The 20,440-nt window shown below is 39.2% G+C and overlaps 1 protein-coding gene across 3 annotated transcripts in view; it reads right to left on the reverse strand.

The window, feature by feature from the left end:
* ALS2 (alsin Rho guanine nucleotide exchange factor ALS2) overlaps window positions 1-20,440 on the reverse strand; it is a 79,025-nt gene that overhangs the window by 17,493 nt on the left and 41,092 nt on the right. For all 3 annotated transcript variants that reach the window (XM_056111633.1, XM_056111632.1, XM_056111634.1), the window contains 11 exons: window positions 18,982-19,153; window positions 17,138-17,318; window positions 14,532-14,597; window positions 7,885-8,047; window positions 5,747-5,878; window positions 5,213-5,341; window positions 4,747-4,817; window positions 4,318-4,384; window positions 3,624-3,826; window positions 3,444-3,509; window positions 306-404 (listed from right to left, as the gene is read on the reverse strand). In XM_056111633.1, the coding sequence (XP_055967608.1) occupies window positions 306-404; window positions 3,444-3,509; window positions 3,624-3,826; window positions 4,318-4,384; window positions 4,747-4,817; window positions 5,213-5,341; window positions 5,747-5,878; window positions 7,885-8,047; window positions 14,532-14,597; window positions 17,138-17,318; window positions 18,982-19,153 (1,349 nt within the window). The remainder of the gene's footprint in view (window positions 1-305; window positions 405-3,443; window positions 3,510-3,623; window positions 3,827-4,317; window positions 4,385-4,746; window positions 4,818-5,212; window positions 5,342-5,746; window positions 5,879-7,884; window positions 8,048-14,531; window positions 14,598-17,137; window positions 17,319-18,981; window positions 19,154-20,440) is intronic.

The following is a 20,440-nucleotide window of genomic DNA, read 5'->3' on the forward strand; positions in this document are numbered from 1 at the left end:
CAAGGACATTACAGTTAATGAGTTTTGTATATTTAGTTCAGAAAAAAATAACCCAATATTTATATTTTATGATAGATAAATAAGAGATATTCATTTATGCATGCATGTTAGTAATGGTACCCAGGCTTCACATTCGCAAGACTCCTCCACTGGGCCACATCCTCAGCTGGGTTAATCTTTAAAGATGAATTTATGCAGTTTCAGTAAGAATAAATTTTACTTCAAATTTTTGACTCTGCAAACATTCTCAGTTCATATATTTTTAAACAACAATGTCAGTACAACAATCTTTCAGTGTTGATTACCTATAGGTTCCCTGACCACACATTTTTCCTTCTTTCCAATGACCCACATAATGGTCTTCTTTGTTCAGTGCTTTGTTTGGGATTTTGTACTCTCCATACCTGCCACAGGACAACAAGAAAACATCAAAGGGTGCATTTATGACATACTTTTTTGTAGGTATACACCAGTAATAAGAAAAACAGAAAAAAAATTACCTATAGAAGGAAAAATAAATGCAATATTGATTTAAGCCTAGTTAGTATCTGAAGACTAACTGCTTAAATTGTGGTCCCATACTGAATGTAGAAGTAATGAAATTATGTTTTAAAATAAATTACTAAAAATAAAATAAAATAAATTACCGATTTATCATGTTACCTTGGGTTGTTAACCTATTTTTCATTTGTTTTGAGGGTACACTCGGCAGTGCTCATGGCTTACTCCTGGCTTTGTACTCAGGGATTAGACATGCCAGGCCCAGGGAACCATATTCTGTGCCCAGGATCAAGCCTGGGTCGGCCATGCGTGAGGCAAACACTCTACCCACTATACTATCTCTCCAGCCCCGGTATACCAATTTTATATTATCTGGAGTCATGAAAAAATTTCTTGGGTGCCTTTCTCGCCACAAACGATGCTGGCGCGGATGTGGCAAGAAAGGGACCCTCCTTCACTGCTGGTGTTCAGCCCTTATGGAAAACAATATGGATGAGTCTCAAAAAATTAGAAATTGAGCTCCCATTTGACCCAGTAATACGACTCCTGGGAATATATCCCAGAGAGGCAAAAATGTATAGTCGAAGTGACATCTGCACTTGTTTGTTCATTGCAGCACTCTTTACAATAGCCAAAATCTGGAAAAAACCTGAGTGCCCAAGAACAGATGACTGGTTAAAGAAACTTTGGTACATCTACACAATGGAGTACTATGTAGCTGTTAGAAAAAATGAAGTCAGGAAATTTACATACAAGTGGTACTACATGGGAAGTATCATGCTATGTGAAATGAGTCAGAAAGAGAGGGACAGACATAGAAGATTGCATTCATCTGGGGAACATAAAGTAACAAAATAGGAGAATAACACCCAAAAATAGCCAAGATAGGGGGCTGGAGCGATGCACAGCGGGTAGGGCGTTTGCCTTGCATGCAGCCAACCTGGGTTTAATTCCCAGCATCCCATCTGGTCCCCTGAGCACCGCCAAGAGTGATTCCTGAGTGCAGAGCTAGGAGTGACCCCTGAGCTTCGCCGGTTGTGACCCAAAAATCAAAAAAAAAAAAAAAAAGAGAATAGCCGAGAGAAGTACCAGAAGTACCAGGAGGTTTACTCCAAGGCTTGGAGGCCAGCCGCATGTCCTAGGGCAAAAGGCAGCTCAGAAAGAGAAGGAGCACCAAATAAAGGGTGTTGAGAGGATCCTCCCAGGATGGGAGATGCATACTGAAAATAGACCATGGACCGAACATGATTGCCACTCAATGCCTCTTTTGCAAACCACAGTACCCAAAAGGAGAGAGAGAACAAAGGGCAGGGGGGGATGGGGGGGATAGTTGGGGAATGGGAGAGATGCTGGAATCATTGGTGGTAGAGAGTGGGCACTGGTGGAGGGATGAGTACTCGATCATTGTATAACTGAAACCCAAGCACAAAATACTGTAAGTCTACAACTGTACCTCATGGTGTTTCACTAATAAAAAATTAAAAAAAAATGTCTTGGGTGAGAAGAGTTCAGAAGCGAAAAGTCTAGAAACCTTGATCAGAACTGAAGAATCTGGGGGAGGAGGTTATGAGTTAATAGTGGAGAGGTTGGTCTAAAAGCTCAGCAACTATAAACAAGGACATAAATAGTATTATAAATTGTGATACCTCAATAAAAAAAATTAAGAACAAACAACATTTTTTTATTTACTAAAGCTCTTGGGGAAGAAATGAAGTGGGGCTGAACATACTTTCTTTTTAAAATTGGCTGCATTTTGGGAAAAGTTCAATCCATTTAGCAACGTCCTTACTATTTATTCCAGCAACCGTTTGGACATTATAAAGTAAGGAGGGAACAGTACAAAATGATTTTTAAAATAAGTATGAATAAGTATTTGGAGGGTAAAGAACTAAATAAATATAAAAATAAAATAAAAAAAAAAGAGGCACTGACCTAAAACCATCTGATAAACATTAATGGAGTAAACCAATTAACCCCAGTACCTGGAGAGATTAGGCATTTTAATGGAAGACCAGTGAAAAACAAAAAAGCCCTTATTCCCAGGCCTATCTTTACTACTAATTAGCTAAATCCCTTTAAGTCTGGGTACCCAGTTCTCTCATCTGTATAACAATGGGGGGGAAAGGGAAGGATAAATCAGATACCTAAGTCTGTTCTCATTCTAAAATTCTATTCTAAGAATAAAACACATGATAAAAATTGATAAATTATACACAGGTCACCTAATCACTTTATACAATAAAACAGCTTTTGTTATTTTTTTTTGGGGGGGGGGCACTCCAGGTGGTGCTAGGAGTTACCCCTGGTGACCCCTGCCTCTATGCACAAGGGCTATTCCCAACAGTACTCATGCTCATTGAAAGTATGCTGCCTGCCTGCTGAATATGTCTCCAGGTCAATTAGAATAATGTTTTTGGTATAATACACCGAACTAATTCTTTAAAACAATGGAAAATATTTTATTCTAATAAATATAAAAATTTATCCTCAAACAATGTCATTTGAGTATCACTAGGAAGACATAGTAATTAGAAGATTACTCCTTTTACATATCACAGAAATAAAAGATGATTTTAAACCATTGGAAAGAAAATTTCTCTATGTCTTTGTGTAAAAGCAACAGTACTGTCATAATAGTCATACTAACCCAGTTTCTCAGCCTTCCAAACTGAAAAAGGAATAGAGAACTCCCATCTTATAGACGGAAAGCTGAATGACTAATCTGAGTTCATGACTACTGAAGTAAAAGATTCATTCTAGGTAATTTAAGATTGTAAATTCCTTGTTCTCTTTATCTTCCTATAAGCTCTAATATGCTGTATAGAGTTCTAAAAAATACCAATAAAAAATTCTACTATTTTTCTTGGAAATACTCTTAAATATATAAGAACATAATGCATGATTTAAGCTGAATATGTCCTAATGTTCTACAAATGTCTTACCCATCTTCCAAGCCATTCCTGAACATGCCAGAATACATCTTCCCATCTGGCCACTTCAAAATCCCTCTGAAAAGCATAAATCAAGAATAATAAAAGTCAATTCATGTATCAGATAGTCAATAATGTTTCAGCAATTATACTACCACCCTCATCCCAGGTATAAATCGTAAATACTTCTACCTGCCATGAGGCTTTCCTGAAAGCCAGCGCCCATCATAGGTTGCATCCTTCAGGCGAGGATCCTTGTAGAAAGTGTATTTGGCACTGCGAGATATGGGTGGTTCCTGCCGCTGAATACTGCTGCTACTTCCATACGGTGGAAGATCAGATGTGCCCCTCAATGCCTGATCCACAGCTTGGCAAATAGCCCGTAGCCACTTAGTCTAAGAGCAAAAAGAAAATGTCAATAAGCATAAAGTCATAACTCACTGAGCACTGCTTCGCCACTAGCTACCCTTGGCATGAATAATTTTTCTGTCATCTAATGCTTTTATGCTTTTCTTATTGAGCAATGCTAACTGGCTTTTGTAATTCATTGCTATATGTTTAGAATTAAGTCATATTTAAAAACAAAAACAGGACCAGAGAGATAGTGCGAAAGCTGGGATCTAGGAAGCCTTTGCTCAATCCCCATATGGAATGGTCCCAGAACACTGCACAAGTGATCCCTGAGACATGAGTTGGGGGAAGCCCTGGAGCACAACTTAGATGTGCACCCCCCACCCCTGCAACGACAACAACAACAAAAAACAAGTCTTGATTTAATGGTTTCTCAGACATAATGGTGGATTATTACCCAAGCAAGAACATTCCTTATTTCTTCTTAACTAACCAAAGATCAAAAGAAAACACCATGACACCATGATGGTCTGACCTTTTCCTGGGGTGTTGATGAAATGAGAGTGAACTGCTCCTCAGGTGTAGTTATTTTTAAGCCATTCCTGAAATATTCACACAGATGCATATTAACAAGTATGACATTATTGTTTCAGTCTTCAAAGAGAAAAGCAGCTTGTTTCAAGAGCAGTCATTTAAGTGTAAATGCAATCGTGCTCTGGTTTTGGTTCCCTGCAGTGGGAAAGGGCATAGAGTAAAGTGTCCCTGCGCTGAACAACAAGAATCTGCAATGCAGAAGTGTTACCAGACTCATAGATGACACCACGTCATCTCACTGTCTAGTGCTGAGAGGGCGAGCCTCGTTATGCAGGCTGGAGAGGCCTGCTGTGCTCTTGCCCAGGTGTGTAAAGAAAATTCTGAGCAACAAAGGGAAAGATCTGATGTTGAGGGTCAGAGGCACACTTACACACTACCAGTTTCTTCAGAAAGAGGTTCTGCCCATAGTGTGGCCAAAGGGAAAACATGGTGTGTAGAGAACTGAAAGAGAACATGGAGACACATCTCAGAAAGTCCATGCAGGTCACAGGGTCTCTGCTGTATAGCCCCCTTCAAATGGTTAAATCCACGGAGATGCTATAGTCTTTATTCCATAGGCAGCCCCAGTAGGCCTCATGGCAAAGATCTTTGCTACCAGGACCTCAACATGTCTAGGACCCCTTCATGTAGCTGATGCTATTTTCAAGTTAGAAGCTTAATATGGTCTTTGAAATCTGGCCATGCCACAAATGCCAACTTAATAACCATTTTTATTCAATAGTGGGAGCAAAGTCACAATAGTTTCTTTTAAAAAGATACCACACATAAAAATGGTATGATTAACTAAATCTAAAATCCAACTGTCCAGGTCCTTTTAGGTTGGAAATGTGACCTACCTGTGCATGGACAAGTGCATCATTAAAAAGAATGAACCAATTCACTGAAAATCTCCCAGCGTGCTGCAGAGACAGGGCTCGGTTACTGCTCTCACACAGCAGGCGGCGCTCTGGCCTCCTCAAGGAATCCTAGAATTTAGGATACTAAATTGAGCAACCAAAATTATTTAATAAGCACAGAGTAAATGAAAGCAATGTAAATCACATGTAGGAGCATTTGTTGGTTGGTTACAGCGTAGTCTGATGTTAAACCTCAACTTAAATGGGATCCACATGCTTAATAATGGGGTCAAAAGAGATTAAGAGAAAACAGAATCAAACAAAGAAGGTGAGTTAAGTCTTCAGAGAAGATTCCTAGAAATGAGGGAGAGTATTTATGTTTAGAGTATTGATTCCTGCAATCCTTTGAGGATCCTTAGTTAAGGCTCAGTAAGGTATTATCAATACAAACAAAGGTAGACAAGGCCAGAACAGTTGCTGTGGACATGCCTACCGTTTGCTAGAATAATAACAACTGGCATAACAAATGCTCACCGTCATTTTTCCAGGAAAGGTCTTCCAGAAGCCCAATGTGTATTCGGCCTCTTTCCTTTTCCTGCCAAGATGGACTGCAAGAGACTCATAACAAGAACTGGAATCCTGAAGTTTCTGGTATTCTGGAGATGTCTGAAAGTCAATAATTAAGGGGGGAGAATATAAAACATTTGTCCAGAACCAATAAATCACACTTCAGTGTGATTTAAGGTATGTTCTATTAAGAGGAAAAATAGCCTAAAAACAGACAAATGCACTTAAAGGAAGCTGGGTAAAGATTGATTTCAGAAAGTTCTACTACATATGGTATGGGGGAAGAACCCAGAGGAAAAGAAACCAACCCCAGCAGTTATTGATGATGAAAACCGAGAACCCAGAAAAGGGCAGGAGTTCCTGTTATTTTGATAACAGGATTCCTCTATTTTGCTTAGGTGGATTATAGCTATTGGTCACATGTGATTCACCATTCCATAACCCTAGTGAATGACCACTGATAGAATGTAATAAAACTTTTGTTCTAGGTGATACCCAATATTCTCAGGACTTATTCAAGGCTCTGTGCTCAGCATTCACTCCAGGAGGGGCTCATGGGACCATAAGTGGTGGCAGGGAGTGAATATGGTTAGACCATATACAAGGCCAAGTACTTTACCTGCTGTACTATCTCTCCAGATCCTAAGGTAGTAAAAGATAATGGAGGTCAAGTACTGACAAAACACAGAGAATGGAGTAACAAAGTCTTGAGGGAAGTCAAGTAGAGGGCAGAGCTACAGAGGGCATCACTTTCATGAGAAATGACTGTTGACTCACCCCTTGGTTTCCCACATTGAATATGGAGGTAGGAGTGTGTTAAGAAAGAAATACAAGGCACATGAGTTACATCGAGGGGATCTGAATCAACTTCTATAACACAGGGTAGATAATAATTCTAGAAACAAAAGGGGTGTTTTTCTGATAAGGAAGGGCCTTGGTTGCTAGAGTCTGTATACACACCCCCACCCCCAAATCTCCCAACCAGGGCCCTTTAGACTATAAGCAGTACAATATCAGACTCTTTACATTCCAAGTTACCAGGAAACATTTTTCTTTATCAACTGACATTTTGAAATGAAACCTGCTGTTCATGGGTTTTTGGTAGCTCAAATCTTCATACCTAAAACTGTCAGGGGCTGAAGAGAATTTAATGGGCTTAGAGTATGTTTTGCATGAAGGAGGCCCAGGTTTGATCCCTGGCAGCACATGGTCTCCCTGAGCTCCACTGGAAGCAACCCTGGAGTAGAAAGCCAGGAATAGCTCTGTCTCCCCAACACTGCTGGGTGTGGTCCCAAAACAAAATAAAATCAGTTGGGTTCAAACTGAAACTGAAGGAAAGTCCTCTAAGAGCAAAGCAGTTTCAAATGCAGAAAGCTCACATCAGTTCCCCAGTTGCTCTGAAGATTGAAATTTCTTCAGGTAAAGGGACAGATCTCAAATTTAAATAGATTCTAAACAATAAGGGAACTTAAGAGTCACTGTGGTTTCTCTCGAGCCCTTCCAAGTGGAAACAAACTCTTAACTACACATTACCATACAAATTAAAAAATGAGTAATGCCTGAGGACCAGTTAACACACCCCTGCATCTTAGAGCAATGCCAATTTTTTAGGACTCCGCTTAACTAATTTTATTCAGAGAGTGAACCAGTGTAGATTTGAGAAAATCCTTAACACTATGACTTCTCATAGCATATGCTAAGATGGCCAAAACACCTGGCATGAAATTATCAGGAGCCTAGGTCAGCTGGTGATTCCACCGCTATAATGGCATGAGTCATAAAGAAAGTCAGTTTTAAAAAAAACTATTTAACTTCTACTCAGAATGCAACTATTGAATGAGTAACCCTTAGTACTAGGTCTTAACTTGAGGTACAATTTCATAAAACGAATACGATTATTAATTACTCTTGATAAGGTCTTGACAGTAAATCTAAGGCAAAGAAAATGAGATACCTACAGTTATACTTTCTTATTTCCCTGAAGAAATTTAATTGATATAATATTAAATTAACAGAGTTCCATGTCTTTGTAGTACATAATTCAAACTAACAAATATGATTCTCAACTTCCCATATGTTCCAAGAAGATATATATGGCTTCTTACCACTTCAAAACAAGTAGCAAGTTTTAACAAAACTTTTGCATAATTGTGAAGTCGTTTGATTGGCAAGAAAAACAAAGTATTTAGTATTTCAATCAACTGGGTGTTATCATCATTCACTTCTGATAAATCTTGCAACAGCGTCTGGTTTTTATTTAGGAAATCACTAGAAGTGGAGAAAAAAATGAGTTTCTGTTATTTTGTTACTACCAATATACATGATGTTGAACAGAAATATTTCACTAGACAATATTTAGGATGCACATTTTTGATGCTATAAAATCAGCAAACAATCAAATGAAATGAACTAAATATAAAAGAATTTTCCTGTTTATAAAAAGGGGATTTTTGACTAGACTGTGTCTGATGTTCTAGGAAATGAATCATGCGCCCTACAGTTTCAGAAAGCAATCAGAAGTCAACTGACACCATTACCTGTTAATTTCAACACCAAAGTCACAGCAATAAACAGCTGATTTAGTCTCCTAATTTTAGTCTGCTAATCAGTTGTGCTACACAAAAATACTAAAAGGAAAACAAAGTTCTTTGCTTCAACAAACTGCTACCGAATATTAAAATGCATGTAATTTCTTCTTCAACTGCTAATCACTTAAGAGTTTCAGGGCTGGAGTGATAGTTCAATGGGTGGGAGCACAACTTTGCATGGAGGAGGGCTGGGCTGAATTGCTGTCACCACATATGGTCCTCCAAGTACTTCCAGGAGTGAAACCCAAACACTGAGCTGGAAGAAGTCCCTGGGCACTAGAGTATGGTACAAAAACATTGAAAAGATTATTCCAAGAAGAGTTATTTTAAAAATATAGTGGGGGGCTGGAGCAATAGCTCAGTAGGTAGGGTGTTTGTCTTGCACATGGCCGACGCAGCTTTGATTCCCAGCATCCCATATTGTCCCCTGAATACCACCAGGAGTAATTCCTGAGTGTAGAGCCAGGCGCAACCCCTGTGCATGGCTGGGTGTGACCCAAAAAGCAAAATACATACATATATATATATATATATATATATATATATATATATTGCTGTCACACTGTCCTCCCGTTGTTCATCAATTTGCTCGAGTGGGCCCAGTAACGTCTCCATTGGAGACTTTGTTGTTACTGTGTTTGGCATATCGAATACATCATGGGTAGCTTGCCAGGCTCTGCCGGGCGGGCGAGATACTCTCGGTAGCTTGCCAGGCTCTCCGATAGGGGCGGAGGAATTGAACTTGGGTCAGCCATGTTATGTTGGCTGCGTGCAAGGCAAACGCCTTACCGCTGTGCTATCGCTCCAGCCCATGTGTATATATATATATATATATATATATATATATATATATATATATATATGTACTGGGACCAGATGGAAAGCATAGGTGTTACGGTGTTTATCTTGCATTCTTTGGACCCTGGCACACAGCTGGTCTTGTGTATCATTAAGGGTCACCCCTGAGCACAGAGCCTGAAAAAGCCCCTAAGAACTGCCAAGTATGGTGGCCCCCAAAACAAATACAAATGTCTTAGAATCATTACTAAATTTAAATAAAACAGTAAAGAAAATGTGTCACTGTCACTCTCCTCCCGTTGTTCATCGATTTGCTCGAGCGGGCCCAGTAACGTCTCCTTTGTGACAATTGTTACTGTTTTTGGCATATTGAATACGCCATGGGTAGCTTGCCAGGTCTTGCCATGTGGGCAAGATACTCTCTGTAGCTTGCCAGGCTCTCCGAGAGGGGCAGAGAAATCGAACTCGGGTCGGCAATGTTGGCTGCGTGCAAGGCAAATGCCCTACCCACTGTGCTATAGCTCCAGCCCAAAGAAAATGTGTAAAGATTTCAAACGCCAATATATTGAAAAGTAAAGGTGCTGGTGGGAATGTGGTAAAAAGTAACCCTCTTTAACTGTTGGTTGGAATATCATTTGATTCAGTCTCTGTGATAAACAGTATGAAAAGTCCTTAACAAAAACTAGAGCTTCCACGTGACCCAGTAATTCCCATCCTTTGCATCTATCCCAGGAACACAAAAACGTTAATTCAAAAAGACACATATACAGATATATATGGTCATTGTAGCACTAAGAACAATATCCAGGAAATGGAAACTATCCTAATGCTAACAACAGATGAACTGATAAAGAAACTGTGGTATATGCACGCAATGAAATATTATGCAGCTTTAAGAAAGGATAAAGTCTTACAGCTGGCTATAACTTGGATAGAACTGGGGGCATCACATTAAAGTAAAATAAATCAGAGGGAGAACCAGATGATCCCACTCATCTTGGCATATACAGAAATAAGACAAAGAAACAAGACAAAAAAACAGACATTATTGAATGAAGAAAGATTCTTGTGCTTAGAGTACAAAACTTAGATGACCAAGCTGTGGGGAGAGCAAGGGAAGAGGCAGACTAGAGAAAACATGAGAACAGAGGTGGAGGGTCTTGGGCATTTTGGTGGTGGTAAAGGTGCATTAACTTTTTTTTTTCTTTTTGGGTCACACCCAGTGATGCACAGGAGTTACTCCGGGTTCATGCACTCAGGAATTACTCCTGGCATTGCTCAGGGGACCATATGGGATGCTGGGAATCGAACCTAGGTCGGCTGTGTGCAAGGCAAACGCCCTACCTGCTGTGCTATTTCTCAAGCCCCAGGTGTATTAACTTTTAACATCAAAGTCATGCAAGTTATACTACTGTAATCATACTAAACTTTAATTTTAAGAAAACATTCAAATACATTCCAAATTGAAGTCAACCTTTAGGTTTCAATATTCAGTTCTGTATGATTTCACTATTATAATCTTACTGTAAATTTTAAAGGAGATCAATAATAATTCACTGAGACTGTATTACCAGATCAAATACTTAAAATGTTTAAAGGAAGTGAGTTAATGAAGTGAAATAATTATTTGTACTTAAGCATCAATAATTATATGTCAGGCAGTAAGCTCAGTACTTTATAAGCATTACGCTATGATTCTTAACTACAAGACCTTGAGTAAGACAGTGTCATACAGGATTACCAAACAGTAATGAATCCCTACATAATCTCCTGGATAACTGCAGAATGAAGAGGTATTTAACTCAGAAATTGTAAAATATTACCTTGGAAAGAGAAAAAAATATTTATTTTCGCTTTTCAGGTCACATCTGGTGATGCTCAGGGGTTACTCCCGGCTTTGCACTCAGGAATAACTCCTGGCAGTGCTCAGGGGACCATATGGAATGCTGGAAATCGAACCCGGGTCGGCTACGTGCAAGGCAAATGTCCTACCCGCTGTGCTATCACTCCAGCCCCGAGAAAAAAATATTTAATCACTTCCAGGAACCCCAATGTTCAGATGGAAATCAGACTGTCTTATATTGAATTAAGAGATACAATGGCAAACCCAGCCCAATTTTGGCTTGTGTGGATGTTCTTACTTTTTCCATGTTCTGATGCTGCAATCAGTGAGGACACTTCAACCTTACATATATTTCTGGTTTGATATGATCTTAAGAGAAGGAGTCAGTTCAAGATGAATTCATAGTCCTGACAGCATTTCATCTTGGATGTTCTGTTCTAGATTTTAAAAAGGTTCCAATTCATGGAAGCTCTACTCTATGACTTTTCCTTTTGCTTTTTTAAAATCAACAAAGATTTAAAACAAAAGTAACAAAGGTAACAATGACTTAAGAGTCATATTTTATTGGATAGTATCTACCTCCTTGCTTTTGTTTCTTCACATACATACAATAAGTGTGTGAGATCACTAAAATTTGTTGTCTTGTTCTGATTATTTTCCCATACCATATAGTCATCTGTGTTGTAGCAAAATTCGCAAGTTCTAAAGTGGTCTTTTTATTAATAGCTTATTATTCACTATGCAATACGTTATACCACTTTTTACATATTTTTTACATCTTTTTTTACCATTTTATTTAAATACCGTGGTTTACAAAGCTGTTCATGATGTATTTGTTACAGGCATTCTCTATTCCAACCCCAATCCCACCATCAGTGTGACCTTCCCTCTACCCTTGTCCCCATTTTCCCTATCACCCCCCCATGCCTGCACCCTCAGCAGACCCAAAATAATTTATTTTATATTGTTTGTTACAACTAAATGACTAATGCAATTATGAAAAATACTTCAGTAAAAAGAGCATTTGTGAAAATTGTTACATCTCAAGATGGGGACATTAAGTTCTTGTCTGAGGGTTTACTAAGTTGTTGTTGCTAGCTGACCCTTCTGTATTAATACTTTTGATTACTGAGCTCAGTTGGGAACCATGTTATTTTCCCATCTAATTTGGTGTGCTCCTACTGGTATGTCAATATTGTAGAATTTGGAGGAGATGTTCTCCACAAACTCCAGAATATTTAACTGGGAAGTGAGTTTACATGGTAGCAGTTGTGGGATATGAGTGTGGCTGCTGGGACTTTAGAAGTCAGGGATGTTGGAAAAGGAGGCCAAGGAGGCTGCCCAAGAAGACCCGAGAATTCTCAGCCCAATGACCAATATCACTCTTCTTTATCCATTCATCTATTGTTAGATTACTTCAGTTGATTGCAGATCTTAGCTACTGTAAAGAGCACGGCAATAAACACAGGTGCATATATATCTTTCTGAATTGGCATTACTGATCCCTAGGAATGTAACTGCTGTATCATATTGTTCTATTACTTGCTAGGGCTCATTCATGTTCTTGCCTGTTTATTCCCTAAAAAAGTAAGATTCGGGAAAGCTGAGCCAGACATTATATTCAGTCTACTTTCACTTAGGAAATTTTTACCTAATATAATGGCAACAATATTATCGTTCTTCTCCTTAAATGGTTAGGTTTATACTTGTTACTCAAAAATAAATAAAGGTAGAAAATTTTAAGTGTCCATCAATAGATGAAGGAATAAATAAAATGGGACATATTCATACAACAGAATATTACTGGCCATAAGATGGAATAAACCTTTAGTATTTGTGAATGAATCTCAAAAACATGCTAGGGAGTTAAGCCAGACATATAAGAACAAATATAACTCCAGATTAGATATGTAAAATAAGCAAATTTGGTGTGGAAGAGAGTATAGTGAGTAAGGCACTTGCCTCACACAGTGCAGAGCCAGGAATAATTCCCGAGCACTGCTGGGTTTTGGTGCCCTCCCTACCCCCAAAATAACAAAAGCAGATTTACTGAGGAAGGGTTACCAGGAGCAGGCAGGAGAGGGAAAAGAGAAGCTAGTATTTAATGGATAGTTTTTGTTGATCTAAAATAGTTTTGAGGGGGCTGGAGTGATAGCACAGCGGGTAGGGCATTTGGCTTGCACGCGGCTGACCCGGGTTCGATTCCCAGCATCCCATATGGTCCCCTGAGCACTTCCAGGAGTAATTTCAGAGTGCAGAGCCAGGAGTAACCCCTGTGCATCGCCGGGTGTGACCCAAAGAGCCAAAAAAACTAATAAAAAAAAGAGTTTTGAATACAGATAACAGTGGTAACTTATATAAAACATAGCTATATTTGATGTCATAGAATTATAACATTTAGGAATCATTAATATGCAAAATTGTGTTATATACATTTCACCAGTCATTTTTAAAAAAATCTGTATGATCTTATCATCAGGCTGGTCTGAGCTGAATTTAATGAGTAGATTAGCTGAGCGAAGAGAGCTAGATTATCATTCTCCAAGATCTGCTAACTGCCATATAGGCTCAGTAGTAAGGTTAACAATAAAGCATTAGTCAGCAATTGCTATGGTCCTTCAATAAGTCCAAAAGTCACCCCATTTTGATGCTTCAATTTTCCACCTATCCTTACATCCTCCTGAAATTAAACTTGCTTTTCTTCAAGCGCGAATATTTGCTCTCAGAAATACACAGCACTGGGACTGGAGAGATAGCACAGTGGATAGGGCATTTGCCTTGCACGCAGCCGACCCAGGTTCAATTCCCAGCATCCCATATGGTCCCCTGAGCACCGCCAGGAGTGATTTCTGAGTGCAGAGCCAAGAGTAACCTCTGTGCATCGCCGGGTGTGACCCAAAAAGCAAAACAAACAAACAAACAAAAAACACAGCACTGAAAACACGATCCTTGGCTGCTGTGATAATTTTCTGTCTGTCAATGTCATTCCGTTATTCATCGTTTTGCTCGAGTAGGCACCAGTAATGCTCTTTCAGGGTCAGGGGAATGAGACACATCATTGTCACTGTTTTTGGCATATAGAATACACTACAGGAGCTTGACAGGCTCTGCCGTGCGGGTAGGATACTCTTGGTAGCTTGCTGGGTTCTCCGAGAAGAACAGGACTATAAGAGGTCTCGCAGTTGCATATGCTTCTGGGAGCTCTGGATCTTGGCCACTGATGGGATTTCATGGCGCTGGGGGCGGGGGGGGTGGTCAGTTTGTGGGTATAACCACCTAGCTACTGGAAAATGGGGAATCTGGGTGGAGGAATGATAATTAATTGGCAAAAATGCATTTGTTGGGCCAGAAAGTTAGTACAGCTAGTAGAGTGCATGCCTTGAATGCAGCCAACCTACGTTGAATCCCCGGCACCAGGTATGATGCCTTGAGCAGCACCAGTGATCCCTTAGCACAGAGTTCTGAGCACCACCGAGTGTGGCCATAACAAAACAAAACAAAAATACCCAATGCATTTGCTTACATGGCAGACTTAGCAAGAAGCTGGAATCCTCCCATAACCAGGAAATTAGTAATAGATGTGGAGTACCTTAAGCAAAAAAGAAAAAAAAAAGCACATTAAATGTAAATAGGTTTTTCAGAGTTTTCAATTAAACACCTGGAACAAATACTTCTTAGAACCTCACCAATGACTTTCAGAATTTTTCTGTTGTCAACAATCATGAACTACAGAGGACTAAAGAAAAGGACTTTTTATAATGACAACAACTGGTAAGAAATAACATTTTAGTAAAGATATCTTTTTTTTCCTTTTTTCTTTTTGGGTCACACCCGGTGGTGCTCAGGGTTACTCCTGGCTCTGCACTCAGGAATTACCCCTTGCGGTGCTCAGGGGACCATATGGGATGCTGGGAATCAAACCCGGGTTGGTCAAGTGCAAGGCAAACACCCTACCCGCTGTGCTATTGCTCCAGCCCCAAAGATATCTTTTTTAAAACACCTGGAACTATAGAGAAGATGCTAAAATGGTCATATTTTACTTGATAACAACCTTGAAAAAAATTGTTTTTGTTTTGATACTACCCCCAGTGGTACTCAGAGCTACTCACTCCCAGCTGTGCCTGGGGGATCAAACAGTGCGAGGCACAAAACCCAGGCCTCCCGCAGGGAAACCAAGCACTCAGTCTACCACACTATCTGCCCAGCTCTAAAATGGCTGATTTTAAAACCATTTTTCACTTTTCACATCAGGTTTCATAACGAATTAAACAAGCAATAAAGATATTTTTTTAAGAATTTGAGCTTAGATAAAAAAAATGTTGGCTAAATATTGATACACTGATAAAGAATGTCTTGACCTACTGCTTTGAGCCCTGTGATTATCTTCCAAATTCCTGAACTGGCAAGTGGAATAAATGAACTTGGAGAAGGAAAATTTCTATTAAATACAGCCTAAAGGGGCCGGAATGATAGTCCAGTGGGGAAGGTGCTTGCACTGCATGCAGCTGACCTCAGTTCAGTTCCTGGCATCCCAGGAGCGATCCCCTAAGTGCAATGCCAGGAGTAAGCTCTGAGTATGCCTAAGTGTGGCACCCCAAACTAAATAAAAACAAAACAAAAACAGCCCAAGGAGATCAAGCATGTGGCTCAGTGGTAAAGCACTTGCCTTGCTCGTGTGTGGCCCTACGTTCTATTCCCGTCACTGCATGGTCCCCCAAGTCTACAGGGATCAACCTGCTGCACCTAAACTCCACTGGGTGAGGCCCCCAAACAAAAAAACAACAAAAGAGAGTCCAAAGTATTATATATGAAATAATAGCTAAAATGCTGAACTTTATGTTGAGTATATTTTAACACAATTAAAATTGACTTTTGAGTCACAGATACTTTATTAGCTCCATCTCTATGAATAAATGTTACAAAAATAGACCACTACGTAGTGTGGCAGCACTGCAAGTACACAACAACAGTATTAGGTGCCCGGGCAACAGCATGGTGGATAGGGTGTTTGCCTTGCATACAGCTGACCCAGGTTCTATCCCTGGCACCCCATATGGTCCCCCAAGCCTACCAAGAATGACGCTTACTCAAGAGTAAGCTGAGTACAGCCAGGTATGTCCCTAAAGCAAAAAACAAAAATAAGTCAACAGTATCAGTACTATTTTTAACTATAATGATAACGCAGTAAAAACCTATTTGGGGGCTGAAGAGTAGTACAACAGGTAAGGCATTTGCCTTGCATGCACTGGGTCCAGGTTCAATCCCCCAAAACACTGCTGAGAGTGCCTTTGAGTGCAGAGCCAGGAGTAAGCCCTGAGAACTGCTGGGTGTGACCCTAAATCCCCCCAAAAAACAAAACACCAACAGAACATGAACTCCTTAAGGCAGGTGTTTTTCATTGTGGCTGTGATGGATTTTGAATTCTACACAGAGCATAGCACTTAGTGAGTTCTCAGTCAAGTCTGTTGGATTAAATATACATTTAAATAAATAACAATTAGCTCAACACCATAATGTAACTGACTTTAAAATAACACAAATTATGCCTCATAGGATAATGCAAAAATACAAATTAAGAACAAGAAATATTTAAACTTAAAATTTTAAGTACTGGGACATTTTACTTAAAAAAAAAGATGAAAACAAATCCTGGATAACAATAGTCTTAAGGAAATAGTTCTCTTTTAAAAGTAGGTTAATCTTTGAACTACCCAAATGTAAAAAAGCAGGCACTGAAACAGCTTCATACTTACAAATAGAAATTTACAAGTATCTTTTGAGAAGTTTAGCTATATCCTCAAATTTTAGCATAATTTACCCAAGTAAACAAAATAGTCCATTAAAGAATCATATTTACTATAGTACATTTTATGTAATTAAGTACAATGACATTCTGCTATAATATAGGAGGAAATATAAGAATACACTATTTTTAAGCTTTTATTCCCCTTAGAGAAAACTAAAATTTAGCAATGCAGGACTATTATTGGTTTAAAGTTAAAATGCTGCTTTGCAATTTCTATTACCTTATATCACTGTCCCTAATCTAGTCTCTTCTGATTAAGGAACTGTACTCCTTGGCAGAATAACCCTGCAGAGATTGAACATGACACAGGACTGGATACTTGCTCTGTATAACTATCCAAGAAGAGACTTGCATGCTTCAGAATGACCAAATTCCTGGCTTCCTTAGGCCCATGCAGGAAGTTGCTCAGTGAGACTCCGTGCTGACCGATTAGGTAACACAGCTTGCTGAATCGGCTTGCCACCTCCTGCAACAGTTGGACTGTACTTGCAGTGCCCAAATTTTCTGTAACAAAATGATGACTCATTACCTGAACACTTTATATATTCAGAGATCACAGGCTCCACTTAGTAAAATAAAGATTCACACGACCCTTACAGATTCTGACTGATTCAGATGGGTCAGTATGGACAGGTCAGTCGATCCCAAGGTGGGCACATTAAAAAGAAAAGTTTCACAATCTGTACTCCTAAAACACACAGAGGACTTGGAAACCAATGTTATTTCAATTATATTTTAAAAAAAGGGAAAAAAGAAAGGCTTTCCAGGCTGGAGAGTATACAGGTTAAACACAAGCCTTGCCTTGATTCTGAGCACTAATCAACCTTCCCAGCAATCTCAGCACAGCAGGCCTGCCCAGCGCCTCATCCCGCCCCCACTCCACCCCCCCCAAACAAAAGCTTTCCAGGTGATTTTGAAAATCAGTTCATGTGAAGAACCACAAAGCTCATTCAACTCCCCTTTAATTGTGAAAAGAATTAATTTGGAGCTTTGAGAAGGAGAACTAATTGCCTGACTCCATACAACTAGCTAACGAGAGCCAGAAATTAAACTCACTTCCATAGTCACAGCCTCATTAACATTTTCCACTTTTTGTGCTGACTTTTACCCTACATGCCTCTTGAGAAAGTTCAACCTTTTAGGGCAGAGGACAATCCAAAAATCAGACTTCCAGGGTTGCTTTGAATCTTAAAGAGGGCATCAGATTATTTGCTTTACCCCAAGTCCAAAGTTCCTAATTTCTAGAACATGTCTCCAAGCAATGGGGCTGATGAACAAACCAGGTAGGGTCACCATTGAAATCAAGAACTCTAAGAGGGAAAAGGCAGGCTTTACTCATCAGAGCAATACAGAAGCTTCTAGCTCCAGCTCTTTCCTTTCCCTTGTCCAAGTGGTGCACAGCTGGGCCCACCACTGGAGGAGAATTTACAGACTAGGACTTTAACAAAAACCAAACCAAAACAAAGCCACAACTGGAAAAGCACCTATCTTGATTTTAAAAAAAGTAAACACCAACAATTCCCACTTACAAAGGGCTCATTTCAAGAGTGACTGCAAGTTATTTGAACGTTTTTTCCTATTAAAATAATGGTCTGAAACAGGCTGAAGAGAGAGCGCAGTTGGGTTAACTTTGCATGCGAGTTTGATCTCCAGCAGGAGTCCTGTCTGAAGTAATCCTTGAGCACAGAGACAGGAATAAGCCCTGAACACTACCAGATTTGGCCCCAGACAACAAGAAAATAATATAAGGTATTTAAAGAATTAGTCAGGCCAGAAGGCTTATTTAGAAGTTTAGCTTCTAGGATTGACTTTCCCAAAGTTGTTTTTGCTTCTCTACTTTTAAGTATTCTGAAAGCTCCATTCTCTACCCCTACAGAAAGAAAGAGATCTGGGAGTAATCGAACAGGGCAGGGGCAGCTGGGCTAGAAAAAGTGCAGTTTATAAATTGCTGACTGTCTATATGTACCAAAAGTAGAAAAAGAAAAGAAGAAATCCATAACACAAACAATTTTTGTATAATTGAAACCAAAGCACAAAAAATTGTAAATCTACAACTGTAAAAAAAATAAAATAAAATAAAGGGGGAAAAAATTTATGAAATAGGTAGGATAGATGAAAAATGTCTTGGTAATTTATTTTGGGAAGGTAGAAAAGGGGTTATACTTACCTAAACTGAGAAGAGGCCTGAGAATCTGAGATTTGATATCACTTAGTTTTGAATAGAACCGTCTTTCTGTAGTAGCTAACTCATGAAGACTGGCAATATAGCCCATAATATTTTTGTCTGCCAAAGCTATAAATTTGTCTTTTCCTGCTGTCACTCTGCTTATATATCCCAGCTGAAACATAAAGAAGATTAAAGATAAAACAATTTACTGATAGCAATGTGGGCACTTAAGTTAGCATATACTAGCTCTTAAGAGTCACTATAATATTTAGGAATTCTGCAAGCTGGTTATTAAACCATTGGTAGCTTGAAATTAACAGTGAATTTGGCACATACTACAAATCACGATTTTTATTTTTATTGTAGAGCTAGCTTACCAGTGCACCACTGATTTATATTTGTATATATAAAACATTCATATTTACATTTATTGTGAAAATGTCTTTTATTTCATATTATAGTGTTGAGCCACAGATAACCTTATAACGATATGAGATATATATATATATATATATATATATATCTCATATCGTTATAACCAGAGATACAAAGATCCAAAGGTGAAACAGATCCATGTCTCAGGATGACTATTTGCATAAAATTAGGTCAGAACAAACATAGTATATATCAAAATATCAAATTTTGATGTTACTTAAAAGTACAATACGGGGCCAGGCAGATAAGTTCAAAAGCCAAGAGCACATGTTCTGCATGCAGCCCAAGTTCAATGCCTGATATTGCATGACCTCCTGAGCCTTGAAGCTGGATGTGGCTTCAAAACAAGGTATAATATAGGGTGAAGAAATCAAAAGACTGAGCATAAGGGGCTGGAGAGATAGTACAGTGGGGAAGGCTCTTGCCTTTCATATGTCCGACCTGTGTTCGATTCCCAGCACCCCATATGGTTCCCCAAGCCTTGCCGGAAGTGATCCCTGAGTACAGAGCCAGGAGTAAGCCCTGAGTACAGTTGGGTGTGGCTCAAAACAAACAAACAAGTAAACAGATTGAGCACCAGTTTTGCATGCAGGAGGCAGAGGTTAAATGCCTAGCATCACAAGGTCCCCCAAACACCGCAGGGAGCAACCCAAAATCCAAACCAAAAAAATACACTATAAAAAACTTTCCTTTAAAAGAACGATATGATATTTGTGAACTAGTGAGCTAAAAATTTCATTTAGAAAAGTTTAGCTCACAGGATCAAATTTCCCAAGTTGTTTCTGCTTTGTCACTATGTGTTCCTTTTTAGTCACTTATTCATGATGACACTGAACAAAAATATTTGGTGTCTTTTATTCACATATTCCTACTGAACTAGGAGACCAAGTTCCAAGCTGCAGATGTAAAGACTATTAATAACAAAAGAGTAACTAACGACACATATAAGCACTCCACCCCTTTCAGCAACCTCTTTCCTCCTTTATCTAGATGTGGAATCTTTCACAGGGAATGTGGAGTCAAG

Source organism: Sorex fumeus, unplaced genomic scaffold, assembly GCF_029834395.1.
Source record: "Sorex fumeus unplaced genomic scaffold, SorFum_2.1 ptg000014l, whole genome shotgun sequence".
In the NCBI taxonomy this organism is placed as follows: domain Eukaryota; kingdom Metazoa; phylum Chordata; class Mammalia; order Eulipotyphla; family Soricidae; genus Sorex; species Sorex fumeus.